General features: G+C 38.8%; 1 protein-coding gene across 2 annotated transcripts; it reads right to left on the bottom strand.

The window, feature by feature from the left end:
- fign (fidgetin) lies at window positions 1-27,487 on the bottom strand. Of its 2 annotated transcripts, XM_075478718.1 has the most exons (3): window positions 27,337-27,487; window positions 26,439-26,473; window positions 1-4,012 (listed from the first exon to the last, which is right to left on the bottom strand). In XM_075478718.1, the coding sequence occupies exons 2-3, from the start codon at window positions 26,461-26,463 to the stop codon at window positions 1,773-1,775; spliced, it is 2,265 nt and encodes a 754-aa protein (XP_075334833.1). In that variant the 5' UTR covers window positions 26,464-26,473; window positions 27,337-27,487; the 3' UTR covers window positions 1-1,772. The 2 variants fall into 2 exon arrangements, with proteins under 2 accessions (XP_075334833.1, XP_075334834.1); XM_075478719.1 differs by lacking the exon at window positions 26,439-26,473.

Below are 27,487 nucleotides of genomic sequence, written 5' to 3'. Positions count from 1 at the left end.
ATGTATATATATATTCAAGACAAAAAAATCTGCACATAGCATCACTGAGAAGCCTGTGACATCTATTTTTTTAATACAGATTCAAGGGTCTAACAAGGTAATGCAACAAGATCTACTTGTGAATTCAAGCTGATAAAGACCAAATTGTCCTAAGGCAAAGGCAGAGTGTGTAGTTTTCAGTGGTATTCCCCTTCAAGTGCATAATGTGGTGAAGCAAAGGGTAATAAAAATGTAAAGCTAATAGATTTTGCACATAACTAAATATTGTTTGGTGCGTTCCCCATGGGGTTTCCTCATCAAACAAGCAGAGTATGTGGTCGTGTTTTGCTGTATTTGTGAATTTGTCTTTCAGAGATAACAAAGAAACTGTAGTAGTAAGGAACGTAGGCCTTACATAATCCTTAGGTTTCATTAATGATAAAACAGCAGCAGGACAGAGCACAATAGCTCAGGGCTGATGTCTTCCTCTACCCCGAGATGTTTGTCGGCACCTTTCGAAATTTCTCTCAGCACAGCACCACCACAAGCTGAACAGGAAACCGAACAACTGGATCATTGTTTTGATGTAAATGAAGGTTCTCCATGTTATAGCCAACGGGGAAAGAAAAGTTCTAAATGGAAATTTTCTCAAGGTTACAATTTAATCTGCTTTAAATCCTTTACTTTAAAGGCAAATCTCTGATCATAATACCAGTTTCCCTTTCAAATAAATTCAAAGGTAAAGAATCCTAAACAAACTGATTTTAGGCCTTGCAAATAAAAGACAATACCCTCATACATTCACTGTAGTAACCTTCTCATTTTGAGCTTTTTGAGGTATTATAAAGCTTTTTCTGTTTTGATGCTGCAACTTCAAATGCAGGCCAAATGCTTGTGTAGCTTGTAGTGCTTCAGTGAAAGCCCATGAGGTACTAAATATATCAACATCACGTTCCTGAGTTTTCAAAAAGAGAACATCAAAAGAAAAAATTCTGAATTTTACAATGTGAATTACTTACTATAACAATATTTTGACAGGAATGACATTTTTGTCTTATTTTAAGTGAAGTCACCTTGTAAAACATTTTCTTTTCTTGGAAACGACAGAGGAAAGGCTCGTATATCGAACAAATGTAAGTTTGATTTAAAACAAATCACACTGTTTCAGCCAAAAAAAGTGGGTGTGTCAGTGTTCTTGTAATGAAACGACTTACACATATAAAAACCAAGTGCAGGATAATGAAGCCCAACAAAAAAATTATGCCAATAAATTTAATTCAGCTCAAATTAACCACAGCGGTTCACAGAGAGCACGAAACAGACACAGCTGAGAAACACTGTTCCAATGAAAAAATTTTTTTTTTCTTTTGTCACATTGTAAAGCTTTTGTTATATTAGCACATATCACCAATGACGACTGTGAGGCAAAACAACAACAAAACAATTTAAAAAACAGAAAAAAAAACTTTATCAGCACCATCTCAGGCACTTAATAGCAACAAAATCTCATGATCAGCAGTATATATATATATTTGTATATATATTTATATACAAAAATTGGGGCATTGTTTACAGGTTATTTCAGTGAGCGCATAGCCTAAGCCAAGAAAAATCTTAAATTGATTTTTAACAATGTGTGATGTCCAGACAGTTGTGAAGCCTGTAAGGGCAATCGCTATGCTCTATATAGTATGTTCATGTCATGTCTTTTTTTTTTCTTGCTCACTGAGGGCCAAAGACCTTATTTGTATTCAACTTCTGAGTTTTAAGAAATCGTGTTCAATGGGTTTCTTTCATTGACTACAGCCAAACATTTTATTCCACTCAGTGTACATGTCAAGCTCTTTTTGTGATATGCTTGACTGGAATTTGCAAAATACATTGTCAAAGTCTTGATAAGAGACTGGTCTCATCTGACCAGGGTGAATATTTGACAGGTCAGCACCAGGCATGCCATGGAGAGGACCGACCAGAGCCTCTTGACATAGCTGGGCCACATCCAGTCCTGAAAATCCTTCTGTCCTCTGAACCAGAAGTGACATCTCTTTGTCACTAAGACAGTAGTTGTGCATTGAGAGCAGTTGACTGATTATCTGATGGCGTGCTGACCCATCAGGCAAGGGAATGAGCAATCGCTTAGTAAAGTACCTCCGTAGGCTCTCAGGGATCTCTTGAGGCTTGCTGGTAGAGCAGACCACAAGAACATGGTCCTCAGCAGAAGTCAGAATACTGTCGAGCTGTATGAGGAGCTCAGCTTTGAGGTGATTCACTGGACTCTCGTCACTGAGCTGGGCTGACAACAGCAGATCCAGATCACTGATGAAGATGACTGCTGGTTGGCGACACCGTGCAACAAGGAAAGAGGCCTGGATGATCTTGTCCCCTTCCCCAAGCCACTTGGTCACCAGTGCTGAGCTGCTTAGTCGCAAAAAGGCAGCCCCCAGCTGAATGGCCATGCAGCGTGCCAGCATTGATCTACCAGTTCCCTGAGGTCCAAACAAAAGGAGGCTCCGAGGTAATGTGGCAAGTCCATTAAACATATCAGGCCTTAAAATAGGCCACAGTATCTCCTCTTTAATAGCTGCTTTGGCCATATCCAAACCTGCGATGTCACTCCAGTCCACCGGAGAACCTTGCTGAAGGATTTCTGTTGTCACCATCTCCACCAGGTTGGAATCGCTGTTCTTCAGTTGTTTCTCTGCAGCATGGATGGAGGAGGTAGCCGTACCTATTTCTGGTCCTGTAAGGGAGTGGGAGAGGTGTTGTCTGTGCTCTTCAGTTTGCTCGCTCATGATGGGAGATCCAAACTTGCTGTAGGGCTCACCAGTTCTGAGATCCCCTGCAGAGCTTTTGGTTGATCCATAGGACGGCGGAGTTAGTGCTCTGCCAGGGTGTATCTTAAATTTTCTTGGCTGATCAGAGGACATTGGTTGTTTGGTTGGCTTAAAACCTAAAGATGATACTTCAGCATTTCTTTCAAAACCACTGCTCCTGTTTGAATCTGACACGCTGCTGTCTGCTACTATGTACATTGGACTCTGTGAGGAGCGCTGTTGGTTATAGCTGAAATTACCATAGCTTGAGTCCATATCTCCATGTCCACTCATGTAGAAAGCTTTTCGTTTTAATGAGTTGGATGTACTGCCATTTAAAGGTGTAGGTGCAATTGGTGTGTGATTATGGGACTGGTAGGTGTAGCCAGGTAGTGTGGAGGGAGGTATTGGTGTAGGGGCTGCAATACCAGACGGTAGATAAGCGGAAGGGGGGGGTGCTCCCCCAGGGCTATAACCAGGACCCACAGCAGTCTGTGAAGCATACCCTGTTGGAGGATAATTGTAGTTGGGTAGATTTGGCGACCCAGCATTATAGCTTGGCACTAAAGCAGGGGGAGGCGGTGGGGGAGGTGGTTGTAACAGCCCAGCACTGTGCAAAGGAGAGGGGTGTGGAGAAGGAAGGGCTGGGGTATTCTGGCTGCTGTAGCTAGAATGAAGGTACGAGCCATTGTAGCTGGCAGTATATTCCTGAGAGGGGAGGCCCGAGTGAAGAGTGGTGACTGGGTGACTCCCACAGTTACTGCTGGAATAGCTAGGCTCAGACAAGCTGCTGGCCACCCCTGGGGAGCTGCCTATGCTAGCCGACGCATCTGTAGGGGGTAGGGCAGCTGTCATTCCAGCTTTGCTCACAGATATAACATCTGGAGCACAGTTCATTGGGTAAATCCCCTCCTGCCAGGCCTCATTCTCTGACTTTCGTCCATTCATGAGTCCGGTGGTGGTGTTATCAGAGTAGGAGCACAGCAGGGCTCTTTCATTTGGGCCTTCTAAGATCCCAGAATACTTCTCTGCATATTTCTTGAGCAGATTGGAGGCAGTCAGTGCAGAGATGTCATCGTTTGCCCACGCATACTGGTATGTTCGCTGTAAGTGCCCCCGGTAGGCCTCCACTTTGTGTGCTGGCGAGCGGGTTGTGGATGAGATGTCAAAGTGTTGTTCTGCCCATTGTGTGTGCTCTGGGGTCCACTGCATCTTTAGACCTAGATATTTTGCATAAGGGAGAAATATGTCAAAGTGAGTATCAAATATAATTCACAACCATTTAAAATTCATAAATATTTTAGAAAGACAAATGAGTAGAAATTTAAACACTAAGAAAAAAAGGTTTTAACTATCTTTCTACTTCTTTGAATGAAGAATGAATGAATATTACAAAGAAAAAAACATTACAACCTGCTTCTTAAACTGTCTCTCATCTGATAAACAGACAACACTAACTGGATTCACATCATGGTCAGTGGGAGGATGTGGGACCCAACACCTGGTTACTGTGGTATAATCCACCCAACGCAGAGCAGAATGACACAGACATTGCAGGTCAGTCTATAATCCAACTCTCATCTGAGGCATTCTGAGACAGTTTCAAATCTGCTTGGAGGAGAGCAGCAAAGCAATCTTCCTTGGCAGCGCTCTGTTGCTTTCATCACACAAAGCCCTCAGCCCAGCATGAATTACATCCACATCGACTCTGCCTACTGCTTCCTCGTCGACAATAAAGAGAAAAAGAAAGAAGAAGAAAAAAAAAAAACATTCCTCACTTGTCTTTTTTCTCTGCAGCTTCACTTTGTCTCTCTATGATGCCTTAACGGTTTGAATGATGGAAATAATCAAGTTAAATCCTAAAGTCAATATGCAAATAAAAGATTTCCCTGATGCTGTCATCTTTTACTTTCGGATTATCAGTGAAAGTGCTGTGCCCCATTAAAAAGTAGACTATTAGAGATTACAGCTCAAAACAATCTGAGAGTGTATAGAGGCAAATCTTTCATCAACACTAATCTGATCAAAAGCTACACAAAGATATGAAATAAAGAAAGGATGCGATTAAGCAAACCTTTCTTGCCTGTTAAAATACAGCTGTCTTTGTTAAGATGCTGCCAAACTACTATTCTTTATTATTCAGTAGGTTAAGTCCATATCAGAGGATTTAAACAACAAACAGCTATTGTCCAGAGGCAGATTACAAATGCAGTGTTTGTCTGTAGATTCCCTTCCGACTCCCTCCCAGCCGTTTGCCAACGTGCCACACTAGACACCAGCTGCTAATTAGGAGGATGATGCTGCACTAATTGTGTTAATTTACAAGGTTTTAGTCAAAGAGATCCATGCTATGGCTCACATAGTTGTCAACCATCCAAGCTAATGATTAAAGGAAAAAAAAGATAAAGGCACGATGCAATAAGCCTGAGCAGAAAAATAAGGGAGTCATTATTATGGATGAACGGCTACAGAAATTATGTAAAAAAAGTTTCTTTTCATGGTAATAAAAATGCTGAACCTTATTTTAAAAATGTTTTAATAAAAGCTTATGTGGCAGCCAGACTCTTGAGAATATTAAAAGTAGTTACTGATTACCTTTTTGTATTAGTTACGCACTATATTCTAGGCCAGCTATCTTTTTAGGTTTGTAGGTGGGTGGATCGCAAAAGTAAGAGATTTTAAGTTCTAATAATTTTTTCAGTGCACCGTGACATTTAATTGCATTTTTTTTTGTACATACGGTAGAAAATGAGAAAAAGGTTTGCACAGTTATTACAGTATTGGGGAAATAGCAACTAGCACTGCATTGTCTGCCAAGAATCTCAACCATTATGGGATAATGGCTCTTGTAAAAATCATTCACTAGAGTTCCTTAACACTCAAGGCCCATTTTGTCAATAGCAAAATTGCACACAGCTCACATTGAGTGAGATTCTTGTATTATAGCAAATACACTCTGAACAGTGTACCACTTTGGACAATCAAAGAGGAGCTACTTGCAAAGTGTACTTGAGATCACTGAGCCCCACACAGACGATCAAAATATAGCGAACTACTTATTTTCTATGTAGAAAACCATTTAAACTGAGCAAAAGGTCTATTGAAATTAGGAAACAGAAAAAAAAACCTACATCCTGCAGTAATGTGAGTTCAGTTATGTTAGATCAAAATTTAACGTTGCATATTAGAATGAATGTGAATGTCATCACGTTTGTGTCGTATGTCTGTAGGTGAAAAATCTAAAGAACCCAATATCTGATAATATCTATATAGCACTGAATGTGAGAAACGATAAGACTTTATATAACCTGATTGGTTCAAGGTTTCAATCCTAGAAGATACAATGTGCACTAAAACATAGTATCTATACATATATAGCGAGAGACAGAAATACAATTAAACACACACTGCATCCACAAATTTACATATGCTCACACACTACATTATCATAATGATCTGGCACTTTGGTACTGCGGTAAAATCTGCCCTTTATTCTAACTGCATAGAAATTCAAAACATCATCCACAGGTTCCTTTGTCCTTCTTTAAAATGGTATAATTACAGAGCATACAACTGGTGGAATGTTTTCAGATTGCCTCAGGACATGAGCTCAAGTTCCACTGATCAGCCATCAACAAATAAGGCCTTTGTTGGACTCTTTGGTATTTGTCAATTCATGGCTCTAATTAATCCTCGAGGGTAAATTTTAAGACAATTTCTTTCAGGGAATTTTTTTCTCCCAAAATGCAGCCAATCTTTAGTCTTAAAAAAATGTTAGATTTGGATGATCCCCTACAAGTTGTGAGATATATTCAAGAAAACATATATTTTTCAAACGCATATAGAATCGTCATTAATAATAAAATGGTGGTGTCCTGACAATCATTGTTATCTACTGTGCATATCATTTCACACCCATCAGTGAAAAGAAAAGCAGTTGAGCATGCGACATGTGATGATGTCATGGTGTCATTCTGCGTTGTGGCATGTAATTTCTGGTTCAGTGATCATCATCGATGAAACAGAGAGGCTGACCTTTTTGGGAACTATTAATCTGGTAGCCCAGGCCGTTTTTAAGCAAACAAGACTGGGCCTCCACTCTGTCCATCCAATTTCCTTGCGCGTAAATTGGACCACCGCTTGCACAATTCTCTATTCATTACAGTGCCGCTGAAAGGAAGCACAGAGGTGGCAGAGTGGTTTTTCTTTCCCTTTTTCTGTGTATGTGCGTACGGTAAGTGTGTGTGTGGGAGAGGGAGAGGAAGAGAGAGATAGAGTTGAGGTAAAATGCCTTCCAGGAGGTTCCCAAGCATAAAGGGCTGGACTTTCCTTCCCCCTTTTGCTTTTGGGGGAGGGGAAGGTGGTTGGGTAGAGGGAAAGCTGTCTTAATTGAAACGCGGCCTAATCAGACTCATTACCATTTTTGCCAATTTGCACCATCAAAGATGCTTATTAGGTAACTGTGTTTAATAAGCCACTCTTTAGAAAACTAACTGTAATGAGCTCTTTAAAGTCTGACTTGAGCGTGATTACACACTGAAAACTCAAACTGAAGCAGACTGGTACATTTAACCATGTACAATGTCATAATTAAGCCACACAAACTCTGCACTTCACACCACACAATAGTCCCAGCTGAGGCAGTAGACATACAGAAAGTATTTATAATTACTGATCATTACAACCCTGGGATTCTCAGAGCCAGACGTAAACATAATTATGGGAGCATTTGCTCTTATTCTGCACACACAGAGCTCTCTACTTGACAAGCGTGCAAATATTGCAGACAGACAGTAATTATGTTTATAAATAAAAACAAGCTCATATTCATATTCAAATTCACTGGAGATAGTCTTTGTAGGGGTGGGGCGAAGTCTAATACACTATGAAATGGTAATCGGTACGGCTATAGAGTCATTCATCTCACATATCAAGTTAAGACTATTTAAACTCAATTTAGAGCTTCATGTGGCAGTAATTCCAATCTTTGGATGGCAGGGTGCCATTTAACCCCTCATTTAGAAAAGATAGGCCTTCCTCAGTCACTGTCTTTTCTAAGGCTACTTCTTATACATTTCACAGTCTGACCACCCATGGCAGCAAATTACTACATGTCCCCACACTTTCAAAGTCCACTGATCCCAGTGGATTATATTCTAATCAAAGGTGGAAAATGACTGTGAAAGCATGCTGTTATTCTATGCTTATTGTATTTAACCTGCCAGTTAAGTTACAACATCCCGTGACAATGCCTTTGTTTGTTGTCACAACAATACCTGATCATATAATAACATTCCAGCTGCTGCTATAAAGACAATTGTTCTCACTATTTGTTTATTCATACATGTATTGGGTAAATGGAACAATGAAAAAATGTAACTTTGGCTGAATTCTTAGAAACACGCATTCATTCTGAGAGGTAGAAGCACTGCTGTAAAAATATTAGGACACCTCATTAAATATTTAGTTCTTCATTTAGAAATATCAACACAACAATATATCAGTCTTACATTAACCTTTTTCAACAGCTTGGGGCTTCTTGCATGCACATCCTGTTTTTAATCCCCCCACAACATCTCAATATACAACAAGTCCTTCAACTGAAAGGGTCATATAAGTATGTTCATACCCCTCAATAGTGTAAATAACCCCTTTCTGTTGAGTATTGCCCCTACAAGCATCAGAAGGGAAATACGAGCATTTCCTCTTCAGTGCAGATGTCATTCTCAGGTATTTTGTTAAAGAAGCCACACACTCCTCAGAAGGAGTGGCTGGAAGGAACAGATAAGTTTTGTACTTTAAACCAAGGGGGTTAGTGTGATATGAGATTAAGGCCAACATATGTTCCATCAATAACCTCATAACACTTTACTAAAATACTTTAGATTATGAAATTTCATGGACAGGGTTTCATGGCTGCATTGTTCTGGTTTCTATGGTTTTATGTAAGCAAAGAATGTAAAGCTGTCACTTTCTTGTTGGCTTTAGAAAAAGTATCAAATAAAAGGTGTCTGGGTTGGGTTAGTAAACAATCATGGTTCCGGGTAAAAGACATCATTTTTACGATCTGACAGTATCTTCACGAACACCACTTTTACGCCTCATGCACAGTTGTTATCATGACCACTAGAGATTGCATATTCTTTAAAGGGAATAATATAACATATCTGCCTGCATGAACAAACACCACATGGTCAAGTTTTGGGGAAGAGGGCAGTCTCCAATATAGGATTAAGATCTGGCTTTGACTGTGCCATTCCACAATTCTCCATTTTTTTCTCTTAAGCCATTACTGAATGGATTTAAGTAAATGTCATTGACTATTGTCATGTTGGGTGAACCACCTCTGGCATCTCTGGACAATGGTCTCACATTTTGTCATGATCTGTGGACATTTGTGTTCTGTTTTTGGCTGGGTCTTAGTGTTACTTAATTGTTCTGATTTTTGTGTTTTCTGTGTTAGGTCTTTTAAGTTCATGTAGGGTTTTTCTGTTTTGTTTCATCTACTGGATTCTTGTTATATTCCTCATTACATTCCTTGTGTTGCGTCAGTTAGTCTTGCTTTCTACTCTCCCTGTACACTGGCATTCAATTAGCCAATTATCGCACCTGCCCTTGGTTGGTCATTAGCTCTCTCTGTATTATTACTCCCCGGTTTTCTTTGTTCAGTGCAAGATCCATGATGTCGCTCTTCTGTTGTGTATCATGCATTGTGCTCTTCATTGTCTCTTGGATTACCTGCCACCACAGTGCTTTGCTCTGTTTGAGTGATTTAGTAAGTTATTTATCATATGCCTGCCTGACTCTGGTAGATTTCCTGCATTTGAGTTCACACACAACACTGACACATTTTCCTGAATCACGCTTTGCTTTGCACACATGCCCTTCGAGCCAGGACTGATGTGCCTTTGTTCTGCATCGGTATCATGAATGAAAGTACAGAGTCGGCATGGGGGGGTTGAAGTTAATCCGCTGCTGTTACACCTCAGAGCCAGCAAAGGAGGTAGTTACAGAGACGCAATGGGCTACGTGTGTAAGGTCAAGCTGGTATCGTGGAGTGCGCCTTTCTAACCAATGATGCTGTCGTCACTCAGGTGATTCCGTGATGCTGGCTTGAAAACTGTAAACATACACTGATGCGAGCTGATCCGCCCCTGTCTAGCGTGTTTGAATTACCAAGAAGGAAAAGCGACGGGTTAATGAGGACATCTTTTTTGTGCCAATAAGCCGCAAATGATGTGTGAAAAGGGCTTATGATGGTGAGTGTTCCAGGTCCTGCTGCATCAAATCAGCCCCCAACTATTCCTTCATCCATCAATTTTCTATACCCCCCTTAATCCAAGTCAGGGTCATGGGGGGGCTGGAGCGTATCCCAGCTGCAAGAGGAGGGGTACACCGGGATAGGTTGTCAGTCTATAACAGGGCCCAGCCTCAAACCATGCTACTGATACCCCGATGCTTTTATAAATTATTATGAAGGTTCTTTCACTCAAATGCTGCCTTTGGTTTTCGGCAAACATGTCCCATGTCACTGTATTCAAATAATCCAGTTTTAGCAGCGTTGGGAGTAGGGCATTCGACCTGGTTTCCTTTTTTAGTCACTAGTAGCGTAGCTCATTGGTTTTACTATTCAAGTAATCCATTACTAGTTACTTTCTCAAATAATTAATCTGTTACTGTTGACATTTTACGGTATAGCCTGTGTGTTTTGTTGCCACTAAACAGACAAAAAAGAAAGCGAGACAAAAAGAAAATCCCATTCTTTCCGTGTCTCTTCTGCTCCTCAGCAGGCAATCAGCCCTGCACATATCAGTGCACATGTGCAGCTCACTTTGAGGGAAATTAATGAACGTGTAGCTGGTTATGTGGTAAAGGAGATTTTTTTTCCCCCTTAAAATCATCGATACAATCCCAGTAACTTGTAAGCTATATGCATTGAAATTCACACGTTTGGTTGTATGCTCGTTCGTAAACATGATCATGGATAAAATGCTGTAAAGTGGATATCATGTATATATGATTCAGATTATGCACCACAAAACAAACTGTTATGAGGTAGAGCCAGTGCATAGAGGGTGTGCTTATTTTTTCTAATAAGAAATTTATATTGATTATATTTTGCATATCATTATGCCCATATGCTTACCTATGCTATTAAAAGACCAAGTTTTCATGGGCTCTCCTATGTTATTATTTTTTTTACAGTACTATGTAAAATATTCAATGTATATGAGACGAATCCAACACATGCTTTTGTTGGAATACATTGCAGCTGTCACCATATGCTTGAAGGATTCAAAGAAGTGAGGATTTGCGCAAAGCCACAGATTAAAGCAGTTGATCGATCCAACGTGTAACTATAGAATCACAAATACATTTCATGAAGAAATGAAGTATGTCATTATTATTTCTTGAGGCACACTTTATAATATTTCTCTGTCATATCTGATGTTACATTCATAGGTGCAAGACTTCTTAATTCTTTAAATAGTTTACAAATTATAAAGAGACTTCTTTATGCCCTTTATCCATCATTTAGCTTCCCATATGCTCAGTTGGGAACTTTGCTGTATTTACTTGAGCAATGGACCTTGTCACTGTTGACTGCACCCAGTGAGGGCAGCCAACAGACATTTGACACATAATCACAAAGTCAACAGTTTCTTTTAACTGCTATGGAAGAGCATCACCAAATGCATAATTCACAATAAGTTAATTCCATGTCCTCAGATTTTTTCAGTTGAAATATGTAGTCATTTAAGGCACCTGTCTAACATTCATACAGCGAAAACATATTTCTGATCTCTGAAGCAAAGACCACAATCACTAACATATCTATTCAACATTCCAGGCTGAAACTAGATAATGCTCTGCTTTTCTGAAAGGTGTCGTAAAATGTGGATAGCATGCTTAGTTCTTCATGGGAAATCTTTGCAGCTTAATGAGCAGCCAGCTCAGTCCCAGAAGCAGATATATCACTAACTCAAACCACCTTAAACAATTTATGTATGATCTGATATACACACAAAATAAGACGAGAAGATATGGAATAGTCGAAGTTGTAGTCATAGAGCATCCAAAATGGATGTTAAAATATCCATCAGCTTTCATTCACTGTTTTCATGAATTCATCAGTGGCCTCACCAACCACAGTATTTTTCCTATAATTACAATATATTATTTACTCAGATAGAACATCACAAATAAAGCCAACAGCAAAGACTTAAAACTATAAAGAGCCTTTTCTTAAAGATTGTGGTAATAATTTATTTTCACTGCAGTGAATTTGGTTCGAACTGACGTCATATGAAACTGGTTGCTACAGCAGCAACCACCCCAGACAGAGATATCTAACTGAGTTAAAATGTCAAAACCTAAAAAAAAAAAGACTGTTTATTTAACCGTCGTGTAAAGTGGCCTTCCTCTACCTTTACAGTTCAGTTGATCTTACAGTCAAGGAAAGATTCCCCTGTCATTTTCAGACATGAACATCTGAGTAGATTCGCACCATTGTTACACTAATGGTATACCAAATGAGAAAAGTCTGCACACCATTTATAATAGTGTATCACTCTGCCCGCCCACTCAATGCCTCACCCAGAATTAGCTGTGAAAGCATCATATATGCCCACTATCATTGTTCCAATAACAAACAATTGCCATGCACCATTAAATCTAACATCTAGAAATCTTTTGCATTTTATGAGAAAAGAGTCTGGCAAGCACTGACCAAGTACAGCAGTAGCACAACACATCTTAACACTCATCTGATGAAATGTAAATCCCTCGGTGCTAATACAGTTAGCACAAGATAAAGATAGATATATTGAAAACATTTTACAACTGTATCTGTCACAGCTTAGTGTGGTCAATTATAGCATGTATTTTCCTATTCATTGTTAAAGATTTACAAGCTGACAGTGTGGTTAAAAAGTGATGACTTTGGTGACATGATTACATCTATACTTTTTGTGGCAGGTAATTTACTTGCAGTTTCGTGCCACACAGGAACACCAAAATAAAGATCAAAATAAAAATACAGTTAAACAACAGGGTGAGAGTCAGCTCACACCCTGACTGCCATGGTCGAGAAAAAGTTAGACAATTATTTGAGGACAGCAAGCAGTTACCATAAAAACATAGTCGCAATTCGCAAAAAATTAAAACATTACTTTGGCAATTATCATAGAGTTGTTAAAGCTGAAAAAACCTTCAGCACAATGTTGCAGGAAGGTGTCAAAATGCCAATTTGTTTAAGTGCACCCAAAGCACATTTTATGCTCCTTAGACAGATCTGCAACAGCATGGAGAGATTTTCTTCTCAGAGATCAGTGCGCTAATTCCCATTGTCTTTGAGTTACTTAGACTACAATGGAGGTTCCTAAAAAAATATGCTCAAGTAATTATAACAGAAGCAAAGTGGCATGAAGTGGGGCGGCCACAAGGTCCAAGCTAAAGATTTTGGTGGGACGATAGTTCAACAGAACACTGGACTTGAACAGATATGGTTATTTGTTTTCCTTCTGAAATTATAGTCTGTGTTCTACATGCATGTTTAATATTGTAACCTTGAAAATAAAGGTTCTCTATTTTGAATTAAACCCCAATCTTTCCAAAATGTATTTTAGCTTACACCTAAAGTAAGCAGAGGTTACAACAAATAGATAAATAAATATAATCAAAAATTGCTGTATTTCCTGACAATGCACCTACAGGTGTGAGTGTAAGGATAAAACACCATAGTCTTTCCAGGAGTAAGGCAACCTGACACACGAGTTACCTTTGAATAAACCATATAAATCCTTGTAAGATTTATATGCTCTAAAAGCTGTTCAAATGTAGGAAAATGTGTTCTTTGTTATATCATTGAGTGTCAGACTGGACAGGGCAAGGAAAAATTAATGAGGCACAAATTCAATTTTGTCTTCAGTTTTAGACCTTTTTTTTTGTTATACAGTTAACCGAACATACAAATTGAATAAATAAAAATTCAACACAATAATATTTACACAATACAATGTGCCTTTTCTTTTCTCCAGAATCTACAATGACTCATTTTAATTTCAATAATACATTGTCACAATTAGATAATCCCATTATATTTAATCATTTTTATTATACTTTGCTGTTATCTGAAAGTTAAACATTCAAGAACGCTAAATAGTTAAGAATGATTACTGATTCTGATTAAATTGTAAAATGTATTTGTTGCATACTTCTATTCTAAAGTCCCATGAATTTTTGGGCTGAGCTCACGATTAACTCTGTTGGCTTTAGGGCAGCATGTTTTTCTTATATTTCATATTAATTCTGGATATTGTGAGGGTGAGCTGTCACTTCTTTGTCTCTGTGATGCTCATTAAACCAAGACTCTTCAGACCAAGAGGCTCTTGAGGCAACATCTTCCATTACTGCCCTAAGTACAGCTAAATCCACACATATGCTAAACTAACAGTCCGGCACACACCAGTAGAACTCGAACATGGGTTAAAAACTAAGACAATTACAGCAGACAGCTTTCATCGTGTTCTGTAGTGCATGATACTGATGAATACTCAAATGGCTTGTTAGTTAAAAGAACACAGTTGTTGAACTCAAACAGGGGGTAAAACTTGTTTAACCTTAGAGCACACATACAGCAGAGCAGGGTTTTTTTTTTTTACTAACCAGTATGAACTTGGCTACTTTGCCTCTCAAGGGATCACTTACACACTTCAAAAGAAAGGAGAAGCATATTGTGACCCTCCTAAATGTGGAATCATTGACCAAAAGCAACCCACTAACTCTTCATCCCCCAAACTTTAGTTCCCTTGAGGATGACGAGAACAAGTAAAACAAGCACACCTTTACTTTCACTGGAAGGCAGTGGTTTCATCACACCGACTCATCTTATTTACACACCAATGGGCCCATTGGAAATTACCAAATGATCTTGTTCACTGGTCCAATTCACAACTGTGATTACTTCCAACCATTAGACTTAACCACCATGAAAACATGGTGAAAAGACGTGAAAAAAAGTACATAAAAAAAAAAACTCATAATTCCCAGTATGGAGATAAAACAAACTTTTATTCTTAAAAGGGTGTATTGCTTACCACATTAGTTTCCTAATCCAACAAAATAGTGAGGGAGAGCAAAATTGATTGAAAAATAGAAAATAAAGAAAATTTAAAAACTGAAGTGTCACCCATGACACAACAAAATATCTAAGAGATGCTCATCAGTATTTGTCAAAAATTCCTGGGAATGAGAAGAAAAAAAAAGTGCACACATTCTCCTTCGTACACGGACTTTAGTTCTCTTTAAAAATCACTTTTAATTGTGAAAATTATTTAAGCAAATATACCTTATAGAGATAAACCATCTCCACAATTCAATCTTTAAACAGATATGAAAAAAAATCCTTTGTAGCATATAATAACATTTACGATCCATCTTTAAATGTATTTATATGATCCACTGAAATGCAAGGCCGTTTGAATTTTCCTAAACCCATTCTAAACCCAACTCTGTTGTATAGAAATAATTGCAACTGCATTTATGAAATTAAATAATTGAATTTTTAAAATCTTTTTTGCATGTACATGAATGCCAAGGGCATCTGCTGCTCTATTTGCATTTCACAATGCACTAAACTGATTAAAGTTTAAATTGAAATCTAACTTCAAAAACACCCGAGTGAGCAGCAAAAGGATGTTTGCCTGTAACTGCTGTCAGAAGAGTTCTGAAGCATTCTGTGGTATCGACTGCAAGTCTCAAAGAAGGTCACTTCTCCAACACAGGCCAGACAAAAGGTGAAATGAGACAACTGAAGCAATTTTAGGTCAATATGAAATAGAAATCTCTCAGCTATACTGTAATAAAGTTACTGAAGTGAAGTAAGGAAGCCATAAAGGAGAACTTTTACAAGGAAAGAGCTGTCAAGGAGATTGGTTCGCCCACTGGCAAACAATGATTTCAAAGAGCTAAGTTGGCAAAGTGAGCACACCACGGAGGTGAATTACAGCATTTGCCTTTGAAGGTAAGACTAGATTTAGAGGAAAGATTGATTTTTTTTAAAAGTATTGAACAATTTTTGATAATCCCAATATATTCCCAATATATATTTCCCTTGAAATGCTGTGTAAGTGACCAAACAAGAATATCATATTTGTATGTTTCTTTACCAGCTCGATGTGTGTGTGTGCTCGTGTTGAATAAAACAACACACTCACACCCATATGCTTTTCCAGGCTGCACTTAAAACAAATTTACTGCTCATGTTTTATATTTTCCTTTATATAAACCTGCTCTACCAAACGGTTGAGTCAAAATAAAAATTAACCACTGAAGTATTTCCTAAGCAAAGTCAAGCACAACTAGAGATGTGGGGCAAACTGAAGGGAAAAACAATCACAAAGCATATTTGTAACCTGTTGGGTCACCACTTGCCATCAAAACAGCATCAGTGCACCTGGAAGTCTTACACAGACAAAAATAACTGAGGCACATGTTACACTGGTAACACAGAAATATGTTTGCTCAACATAAATGTATTGAGTTGAGGGTTTATTAACAATTCATTTATTGAGTTTACCAATACTAGACTCAAAACATTTAGGTTGAGCAAACACATTTCTGTTTAGTCAGTCTAACATGTCTTTTTGCGTTCAGATTTTCAACTAATTGGATATCCACTGACTGTGAGGACCATCGTATGATTTCATACTAACCCAGTGGAGCTGCACTGTTGTCTTGGAAGAGACCCCACCCATTGCCACGTAAAGGTTTAATCATAAGCAAGTTAACTGAGAACAATTTTTTTTGAATGATTTGCAGTGATTCTTAAGCTGCCTGAAGCACTGCACACTAAATGCATGCCAACAAAATGACACCAGCGCTGAGCCACGAGATCCCCTCACTGTATAGGAATCAGAAGTTTAGGTTTTTCCTCTTTCCTTCATATTATCTCTAATCGTGTTGAGTTACATCAGAAAAAAGAACTTGAATGATATGCTTTTTCATAATTTTGAAATAATGTTGTAGAAAAGGTTGATTGAAACCACATTTGCATTTAATTAATTTTTTAAGACTGTTTTTGCCTTATCTAAAAATGGGTCTGATAGAAGATGGAAACATCTTTAAGCTGTGAAGTAATGAGCTGAATACCCTGCTGATCTGCAGTTTCCTCCTCTTAGGAAGAAACATGGTCGATACGAGACCATGAAAGAAAAATGACCATAGTATATCCATAGTATCTGTTTCTTTTCAATGAGCCAAACTGTAAAAATCCTCAAAGACCTCTCTCCATTCTCAGATTTAGCTTTGTTTCAAGTAGGTGGACACTAAATCTCCCACTAACAGAGCCATGTGTATCTATAACTTATACCACAATATTACGCAGTTAGTTAATTTGTTCCAAAGCCATTAACGTAGCCAAAACATAGCAAATTTGCATGATTACAAATCCTCAATTCAACTATAAAATGCATGGATGCCATCTTGTTGGGGTACCCGAATAAAACTAGAAATTCAATTAACTTTACTTATTTATCACCAATTCACAGCTGTAGTAATCTCCAAACCAAAGATGGAAACAGGTTTAAACGAGTACCATGAAGCAAGAATTATTCCTGGTTGCTATAATAAACATCTCTAATTTGTACGATTGGCTTAACCTTTTGCTATTTCCATTCGCAAGCATGCTGTAGCAGAGCAATGCTGTAATTGTGCTACAATTTGTACAAAAGGCAAAAATGAAAGATGTCTATTTACAACAACCATAAACCGCTGTGAGACAGGCGGACGAGAAATTGGAGCCTTCAGAGAGTTTAGTGCTTTGACATAAATGAGGAACGTGCATCAGAAATTATTCCAGAGCATTCCTTAATAGATTATGAAATGAAGGAAAGAAAAAAGGTCAATTTGTGTCAAAAAAGCAATTGTGAAAAATAAATTAGATAATTAATAGAAATCGAGAGGTAGGCATTTCAAATATTTTTCTCAGTCTCTTTGTTCAACAAACACCTTTCGGGTGTTATCCGTCCATTCCTCAGGTAGGTTTTGCATTTTACACTACAAAGCACAAATTATCAGTCACAGAATGAACAGACACCAAACATTTCCCTGATTTCATTATGTGCACTTCTTTATGCAGTTTAAAGCAATGATTGTTCCACATTGTGCTGCATTTGCATGTTCAGAGTTCAGCCAATTAAAAGCTAATTAATTAGACACAATTCTATTAAGACACAAATCCCAGTCATCAATATACACAAGCAAGGGTTAGCCGTTGCTCAAATGTGAATTGGCTCTTTGCGCCGCATGGACAAGAGAAGAGCACAATAGCGCTATTGGAGCTCACAATAAACAGTTTGGCATGCATATATTTGTTGGAGCATGAACTCATCAGTGCTCATAGATTTTACTTCCCTGGATAGAAAGCTGAGCCGTCACTTGGACAAAGATCTCTCAAATGATCACTATTAGGAAAAACCTTCATTATCAAATATTGATACTGTCTGCTGTTTGTCTCTCTGTTCCTGCAATCACCCTCAAAGAAATTATTCTGCAAATGCTTCAAGCAGTGTAAGAAAGAAAATGCAAACACGTCTCATCAGTCCTCCTTTATCCTCTCTGCACAGCAGAGCTCAAAAACAAAATGGTTTTAAAAAAGCGGTCAAAGGTTTCTTTGAAGATTCACATGATCAGAACTCAATCAGGATTCTACATTGTGTCTGCGTTTAGCTTGGACTGGACTTAGCATGTCCTCTCAATAAATGCTACCATAAATTGGGATGTACTTGAAGTTATTACGTTCTTGTTTCGTATCTATTACCTTTATTGGACATCTTCATTGTGTTCCAAAAAAAGGGACTGCTTTATATGTTAGTGTAAGAGAATCTATAATAAAGATAACAGTAAACATGCATTATGATCTCTGATTGTAAGTCCTGGATGTAATGCTTGATTCTTTACAGTGCACTTTTTGGGACTGTCTTCCATGCGCCAGCTTTCCATCTATTGCACCGAATGCTTATAGGGGGAAAACAGGCACATAGCCTACTGGAAGAAACATGCAATATAAAAACATTTACTCTGCTGTTTATTTGTTAAATTTTTGCCTTTCTTACAGGTTAGGTGCATACTGTTAAATAAATGTGCTTCTGGCTCATGTGAGCTCCCTTGATGAATTGTGAACAGCCAGTAGTGAACAGAAAGTACATTGGTCCACTTTGTACAAGGCAATTCATACAGCCTTGCTCATTTGGGTATGCATGAAATAACAATATCCTACTGGGAGCACTCTGAGTTTCAAACACTTGGGGTCAACTACACAAGCAGATTCCACATGTGCAGCCTGTGGCCACTGAGGTCTGGAATCTACCTCCCTCCTGGCTGGGTGACGTTGCATGTTCTATTTCCAGACTGAGGGTTGAAGTGAGGCTGCAGGGAGTGTAACACTGACCCACATGACCTGTGGCCTAGAAAAGCTGCCTGAAGCTCTGCACACTGAAAAACTCCTCACTCCTTTGCTACAGCCTTTCAAAGGCAAACAAAACCTTGGCGAGTAGCATGTGTCTTTTCATGCCGAATGATTTGCATCCTTTTTTATTCACATCTTTGACTTGTTGTCACTGTATTTTGCACTGTTAGTGGAGCCTGATGCTCCCTCTCTGATGTCTCAAGTGGGATGAAAGAAAAGCAAGCCAAGGAGGCAAAACTGCTTTACTTTCAGGCCCAGTGTCTACAGGCCACATGTCTCCAGTCATCTGTCACTAGTTTACATACATACTATGACACTTCCGCTCTCTGTGGGAACGCGTTGTCACTACTTAGCCGCCAGCGGAGGCTGACTGGGTGCTAGATGGGTCTCCCCCAGGTACCTCTAGGGAGCAACATTAGGCCTACTGACAGACTGACAGGAGCACACAGACACACACACACAGGCATGACACACATGCACACAGTACAGCCCTTTTCCAAGGAGTGCTCACTACAGTACACCAGCTCACTAGCTCCCAAGGCATAGCACACTTTGCATAAAGCAGTGACTTTGCTTTACATCAATTTTTTCCGACACAAAATTATTTTCACCCCTCTAGCCTCTCCGTGCTACATAGAAGTTTTGAAATGAATAATGGAAACAACAGAACTGAAGACTCATGGGATCCATTTAAAGATGTGGGAGAGGCGATGGAGTCAGGGTTAGGCTGCTGAAACATCACGCTCCGAGTAAATGAATCTCCTATTGTTCCGGACGATATAGAAATGCTGCCATAAACTGAGTGCAGGCCTAATAATGCCAAGAATGATGTAGTATTAAAACATTTTCCCTTTAAATAAGGAGAACATTACAGAAAAACTGCAACAATAAACTAGGTTTTTTTTCTTTTAATGTCAATAAGAGAAAGAAATTATCTCTAGGCTAACTGAGTTAGAAAAGCTGCAGACACAACCAGCTAACAACATTGAATAGCTCTGTGCTTTGCAGATATCTTACACACTGGTATCAAACAGAACGCAAGCCTTTGTTTAAGGCATGCAACATGCAGGACAGAGCATATAGGACAAATGCCTCAATTGGAGGGAGTTTAAATTTTGTTTAGCTCTCAGCAAAACCTTAGTGTGGTACTTCTACCTTCCCTCCCCAGATAACTACAATGGAAGTGACCGTGCGAGTGAGGGGCAGTCCACTGTAACAACTATTTTAGACCATGCAAAGTCAACGTGACTCCTGAGGTGATTTCCTGATAAAGAACACAAAAGAAGTGTCAGCGCTCATGAAGCTCAGTGTTGATGCTGATCTCTTAAGCGCTCATTTCTTAGCGACTTCTTTTTCCTTTTTTAAAACGCATCTAATACAAGGTGGACTACGAAAGAGACGGTCAAATTGGCCACATGCCAAGACAATACTTCCAGGAATTATTCAGACACCTAAAGCAAAACCCAGATTTATGAGTTTAACTTGTATACATTTATTAATCTAATAAAAATCTTGCATTTTCTTTCTCTCCCTTCGTGTCCAGTCGTACTCCTTTACTCCTGCACAAACAGCTGTAGTCACGTCACTGTAGACACCCGCTGCCTTGCCAAAGCCTGACACCTTAAACCTCCATGACAGCATATACACACCCCCCTCTCTCCTCTCCCCTCTGGTCACCGCTTTCTCCCTCCTCGCTACACCATCAGGCAAACCTCAACCCATCCTCTCTCGTCCCCGGCTCTCAAGCCTTCCTCTGCTAGCGCCTGGCACCAGGCCAAACTGTCAGCCACCCGACGCCACGGAGGATGAATGAATCACTGAGAACTTTAAGAAAAGCACTGATAGCTCACATCTCATCTGATCATCGCTTTAGATAATTGTCTCAAATTGATGTTTAAGACAATTAGGATGGGGGGGATAAATGGAAGGAGGAAAAAAAAAAGAGTCAAAAGATGAGTTTTTATATTCAAACCAAATACAAGCATGCTCTTGAATATAAATGTCAATGTTAATTCAAGCGTGTATTTCAATACATGAATCGTAAAATCATTATTTAGTCATTACTACAATTTCAAAAGCATTAAATGGCTGCGCTGTACTGTTTTTCTGTGAGAAAAATGTTTTCATCATTTTTTTTCAATCTAAATTTCCAACAAGCCACAGTCAGTCAGTCAGTCAGTCAGTCAAGTGTAATCATAATTAAGGGATTATATTGTTATATTCGAAGATATGCATAAAAGGACAGTCATTTCAAACATTTACTACTTCGAGTAGACTATAATAAAGCTGACAAATGTTGTGGAATGAAATATTACTTAAAGAGCTGTCTAGTTGCTCGCCGCCTTCGGTGTGTATGCAGTGGTGGCCTCGATTATCAGATTAATCAGAAACTGGTTTATGAGAGAACACAAGAGGAATTTCAATAGAGCAAAAATACTAGTTTTTTTCTCATCCTCATGTGAAAGGCTCGCTGCTATCTCACAATATGAAACTCCCCAACAGCATGTAAAAAAAAAAAAAAAAAAAAAAAAAAAACACCTTGGAAGAAGGACAACAACAAACATCTCTCTTCACCAAGGTTATTCAATGATAAGCAACAGTACTCAGCCACACAATGATGGCTCAAAGTGCCAGCTATTTTCAAAAATCATGAAATTGTAGATTTTGTTAAACATACTGTTGGGTACTTAAAGCCTGACGGTTACAGTATGTTATCTGGTTTAATAAATAAATTGGAGATTTGGAAGCGGATTCAGTCCTGAGGACACGATGTTGTTATTTCTCATAGATGAATAACAAGATCATCCTGTTGTCTAGAGCTCTCGACAGCTCCTCCAGTCAGACCGCGGTTATGCAGCATCCCACGAATTATGTTCTCAACCAGAAAATTCAAAAGTTAACCTCATAAATTTGATAAGAAAACACTTTAACGGGATGTAAGGAGGACAGCATTTACAAAAAAAACTAAATATGGAAGATTGTCTATTTTTTTTTTTAAGAAATATGCATACTGTTGAAATGCAGGGTTAGGCTAAAGTAAAGATTTATCAATCTACAATTGTTTTGGTCAGTTAAAGGAATTTTGAAAATCTAGAATTCCCCACATCTAATTAAAATGTAAACAGTGTAATGAGGACATCAGTGATTTAGGCAAATGTCTCTGTGGCTGCCACTGGGGGTATGATAATTACAGAGGCAAATCTATGAATGCACATGAATCTCCTACAAGTCCAGATTAAAAGCCTTAGTGCTAAACCTAGTTTAGTACACCTGGGGATTGTCTATTCTAGCCAATCCCCAACAGGCTCCAAGCTGCCTCGTCTTCTTATGAGTGCAGAGACACCTCATGTGAAGGAGATGAAACAAAGCCCCTGTTTCGATGTGTTGGAAGAGAGATGAACAAAGAGTTTGAGGCAACAAATTCTGAACTCTGTGTAAATAATATGCCTTGCAATGGCCTGAATAACGCAGCCCTGCAACATACGGTACGTTCTCAAATGTTGCTATTATGATCAGTCAGTTAGTGGACCTGAAGCTTGACAAGCACATTATATTTTATATATTGATCATAATGACATTTTAGGATGTACATGTCAAGGATTTGTTTCTTTACAAAAAAAATTGAAAGCTTTAGAAGGGTCTGTGTTCAAACAATTTTAGGTATTAAAACATGCCCAAAGAAAAACAGACAGGCAGACCAACAGGCATGCACACAAAAAGAAAACCTGCTTATCAACTTATATTTCAGCTTTTCTTTCCAGGACATATTATGCCTTATAAAATCAAAGTATTCCAAGCAAGCTGCAGTTAAACTGATTCTAAATATCATTAATAGGCATCCTGCATTGTTTGGTCAGATAGAATCTGTTAATCCAAATTAACCTGTGAGCATTTTGTTAGAATTAGAAGAAATAAAATCACATGACAGGCCCACAGCTAGAAGACATATGAAGCGTAAATACAAGCAGCCAATGGTAGGCACACATATTTTAGAAAATCTCTATGCCATATGCTGTCACTCAGACTCAAAAGTCTGAGCAGACATTCACTGTGTCTAAATGAGATGGTAGGAGGAGGAGGAGGAGGGAAAAAGGGAGGATGTCAAGGATTCATGGTCCTTCATCTTTGCAGTAGAGCAAACACGTCCCTCAGTATAGCAACAGACAGCTGCCTCCACCTTCTAATGCAGTCCAACTTAAATCACTGCGAGAATTGTCAGTGTAGAGAGAAATGCGCAAAGATAACACAGCAAGCTGCCATGAGGGAAACGACAGAGAAGTGGATACAAGGGAGGGAGAGATGAACCAAGACAGAGACAAAGAGAGAGGAGGGAGGGGGAACATGTTAAAAGACTGGAGTTTTTTCGTCCCTTTTTGCTTGAGTCTTGACTCCAGTGGGGACTCTTTAGCTTTTTATATGAAAAACAGCAAAGACACCACTTAACATATTTGCTTCAAGATGACAATCCTGCTCTGATGTGGTTTAATGTAGTTAAAGGTTTGGGACAGGATTCCTTGTAGTAACTGTCAAATAGATCGATCGGTAAAGATGAACATTTCATCTGTTTACAAAAGCTCTGCAGACATCCCAGGGGGCATTTACACAGAGTCAGCGCAGTGTATTCTGGAGCTGGCTTTAATTGCCGTCATTAGTGTATATATGAGGTGTCAGTTGTACTGTATACCGTCTCCCTAAAGTAATGCTTTAAATCATGCTGTCATTTTTAGTGATCACTTGTGGCGTTACACACTTCGGATTACAGACAGAACATTCAGAGAAGCTAAACTGCTTCACAAAGACAAATCAAGCTTTTAAGTCAAATATTTATCTAAGATGCACATCCCTGAGTGTATGTGGACACGTCCGTAAATCAGTGACCATAATTAACCAAAGACCAATTGAACCAAAGTAGTTGGTTGTACTGCATTATAACAGGGGGGTATGCAGACACTAAATTTATGGGAACCTACTCTGTTGCAGCCTGAAAACGCACACGGCAATATGAGCTTGTAAAACAGCACTGGAACAGGGGGAAAAAAAATTAAAGTGTTATTTTGACAGTCTAATATTTTCCTGCAATCTGTCAGACCAAATTACACTGCACAGTAAACAAGAAATTCCGTTCCACGAACAGAAAGTAATGCCCTTGTCTAAATAATGTGTCTCAATGGAACAAGAATATTCTGGTATCTTTTTAGTTTACCGCACACAGGTCCGTGTTATTATTTACTACCTCTCTATACAACTTGTGTGACATATAGTGAAGATGGTGATGAAAACAGGAGGGTCAGCATCTGTTGTCAAATTCTGTTCAGAGATTTATGTCAAGCAGCAGCTCAGGTTGTTATCATTGGTGCCATCCTATCAGGAATAAACAGGGCTGTCAGCTTCTTTCCATGCACACTCAAGGTGTCTGAGGTTAAGTAAGGATCTGCCAACACACTGCAGGAGCTCAGACATGGAACCCTTCCAGAGTTTGAACTCTGATAAATATGCTAAGGTAGATCTTAATAATTATTTCAGATCAAAGGTACAGGTGAATACTTTAACTGGTAAGACTTTTGTAAAGCAGATGCATTGTAATTCCCTCAGATAAAGTCACTTTTACTCATGCTGAAATAATTACTTTCACTAGAATTTGGTGTGCAAATGTGGTAACATCGAAATGCATACATTACCATGTGTTTTTTCTACGTTCTCAGTCTAATCACGCCACCCCAAATGTGAAATATTACCTTTGAAGAGGCTGGGAAATATATTAAAGATTTAAGGCACAAGCTATAGATTAAGTTGAAAATATTGTTTATCGCTCCAAACAATTTGCTGTCATGTTTAGTGTCCATGTCTGAGCAGCTCAAATCAAAAGTCATTTTAATACAAATGCATGCATGGGGAGGGAAACAAATATGAAAAACATTCAAATCTGAGAGAAAATTTTAATACCCACTTTACAAAAACCACATTACAGCCAAACACTCAAACATAATGAACATGATGGTAATATACATTTTTTTTCCCACTGAGTGACAGATGCTGTTATTTTTGAAGAGGAGTGAAAACATACTTCAGCTCACTACTGATGATGTTAGTTTCCTCTCAAAGCATAACATGCAAATGAAATGTGTGAACACAATTAAGTAAATTGTTCTACGGAGGTGGAAAAGGTTCACACAGGACAAAGTGTTTGCAGGAGAGAGCCAACATACAACTTGTTACTTTTCCTGACTTTGTGTCCATTTACTGGCTTGTCACAAATAATTGCCACTGCAACAAGAACAGCAACTATGTCTGATATCTCTTTGAATTCATTTGTGAACAGATCCATTAGTGTGGCAGTGACATCTAAATAAAAGCAATCCTATCCGTGAGGTGTTTGTCAGAATACTCATATATTGCTATAATTGGAAAAAATGACAGTTACAGTATTGTTGTATCACCGGTCATTTTTTCATGCAATTACTTTTTAGTAATCTTTTATTACAAAAAAAAAATTGTCTATTTGTAATCCATCCCGATGGCTGTAGAACTGTGACAGCAAATTTCTAGTTCATCATTTGTTTCAATTTTCAAAAGAGGTCCTGAACTGCTGTGGTGTCATAGAATTCAAAACTAAACATCTCTCTCATATCAGTCCTTTAAAGTAAAAAATAAATAAAAATCTCTGTGGCTTGATTCTAAACATAAAAGCAGACTCAACACAAAAAAATGTATTTGGGGTAGGTTTGAAAATTGGATCTTTTTAATGTAAATTTGCCTCACTTCAAAACGTCATATCCATGACTGTTTAAGCAAAGTAGTCATATTGTCAGCGTTTTGCATGCAAAAACACACAAAAAACTATCCAATCAGTAAAAAGCAAAACAGAACTGCACATAAAGAATGACAATTGCAGAAACCAAATTAAAATGGGGGACAATTCCCTTACCTTCTCAAGGCTCTTTGAACTTAAATAATAATGTCATTTGTGTAAAATGATTCATACACTGCGTCCTGATCTGATCTGAGTTATGATCCTTCAATTATTGAACCTGAACCAAGCAAACTTTGCGAGATGAACCATGCATGCACAAAGACAAAAATGCTGCAATGACAGCTTTTTTTTTTTTTTCCAAATACGACAAATACCAAATAATAATATAACAACACTTAACACAATTACAATTTAAACATAGGCCTACCATAAAAACTGGTGCTAGTGATCATGTCTTGAAGCCTAAAAACAAGAGGAGAAGGAAAACAGCAGAATCGGAATTTTCACGAGGAGGAATTCCAAAGGTTGCTTCTCATTACAGCCACTTTTTTCTTCAGCTATCGGATTTCACAACTTTAAGAAAAAAGCACGTCCCCTTGTTCTTTCTTCAGGTGTTCATTTCGGTCACATAATTAAGAATATCATAAACCAAGGAAAATTGACCATGCGTGTTAGTTCGAAAAAAAAAACCGTGTATTCGCAAATAGAAATAGTCTTTATGTAAGCCGTGGACGGAGACGCGAGAGCCACAGAGGCACGACTGGAGGCTGTCACTTCTTGCGCGAGTTGAAACTAGAGAATAGGAAGCATGCGAGTGACTGGAGATGACATAAAACACACATCCTTCATGCCGCCCATTAGAGGAAGAGGCTAAACCAGCGTGATGCCCCCTCCCTTTACTTTTAAAATAGATTACTTGCCAGCAGTTGTCCCACTAAGAACGCTATGACAACCCATCCATCTATTAACCTCCCGCCTGCGGGTATCGCGGCAAGTTATATTCAGGCTGACATGCAGAAACTTCTCGTTACAGGAAAGTTATTTAGGAGACTGGATCCAGCCGTGCGTAAACCCCTTGTCCCCCAACAACGCAGTCAAACATTAATAGCAAAGTCGCTCTAACTCCAAAGCTGTTGTTTAGTTTTTTCTAAAGCGGTGACAAGTCATTTTGCCTGTGAAAACGCAGAATGACTGGCCACAGACAGCCTGCGCTGCAGCCTTGTGATGCTCGACACCGTCTCTCCGCGAGCGTTTGGTGCGGACAGAGCAGCTCCGTTTCTCCTTTTTAAATTGTTCGCATCCCTGATAGACAGAGCGGGACTTACCTGTGTAGGGGACAGGGCAGCGTCAGGGTTTATAGAACCATCGATCCGGAGAGTGTGGAGATGAATGGCTCGCTGCGGTCAAGCGTGGCTGCTCACGATTTGAAACCATTCCAAGTTAGTGAGGGGAAGACTGACCACAGCCTCTGCCATG

Source organism: Odontesthes bonariensis, chromosome 12 (genome assembly GCF_027942865.1).
Source record: "Odontesthes bonariensis isolate fOdoBon6 chromosome 12, fOdoBon6.hap1, whole genome shotgun sequence".
NCBI classification, from domain to species: Eukaryota; Metazoa; Chordata; class Actinopteri; order Atheriniformes; family Atherinopsidae; genus Odontesthes; species Odontesthes bonariensis.
Note: the sequence above shows the minus strand (reverse complement) of the source record. Positions and strands in the feature narration are given on the sequence as shown.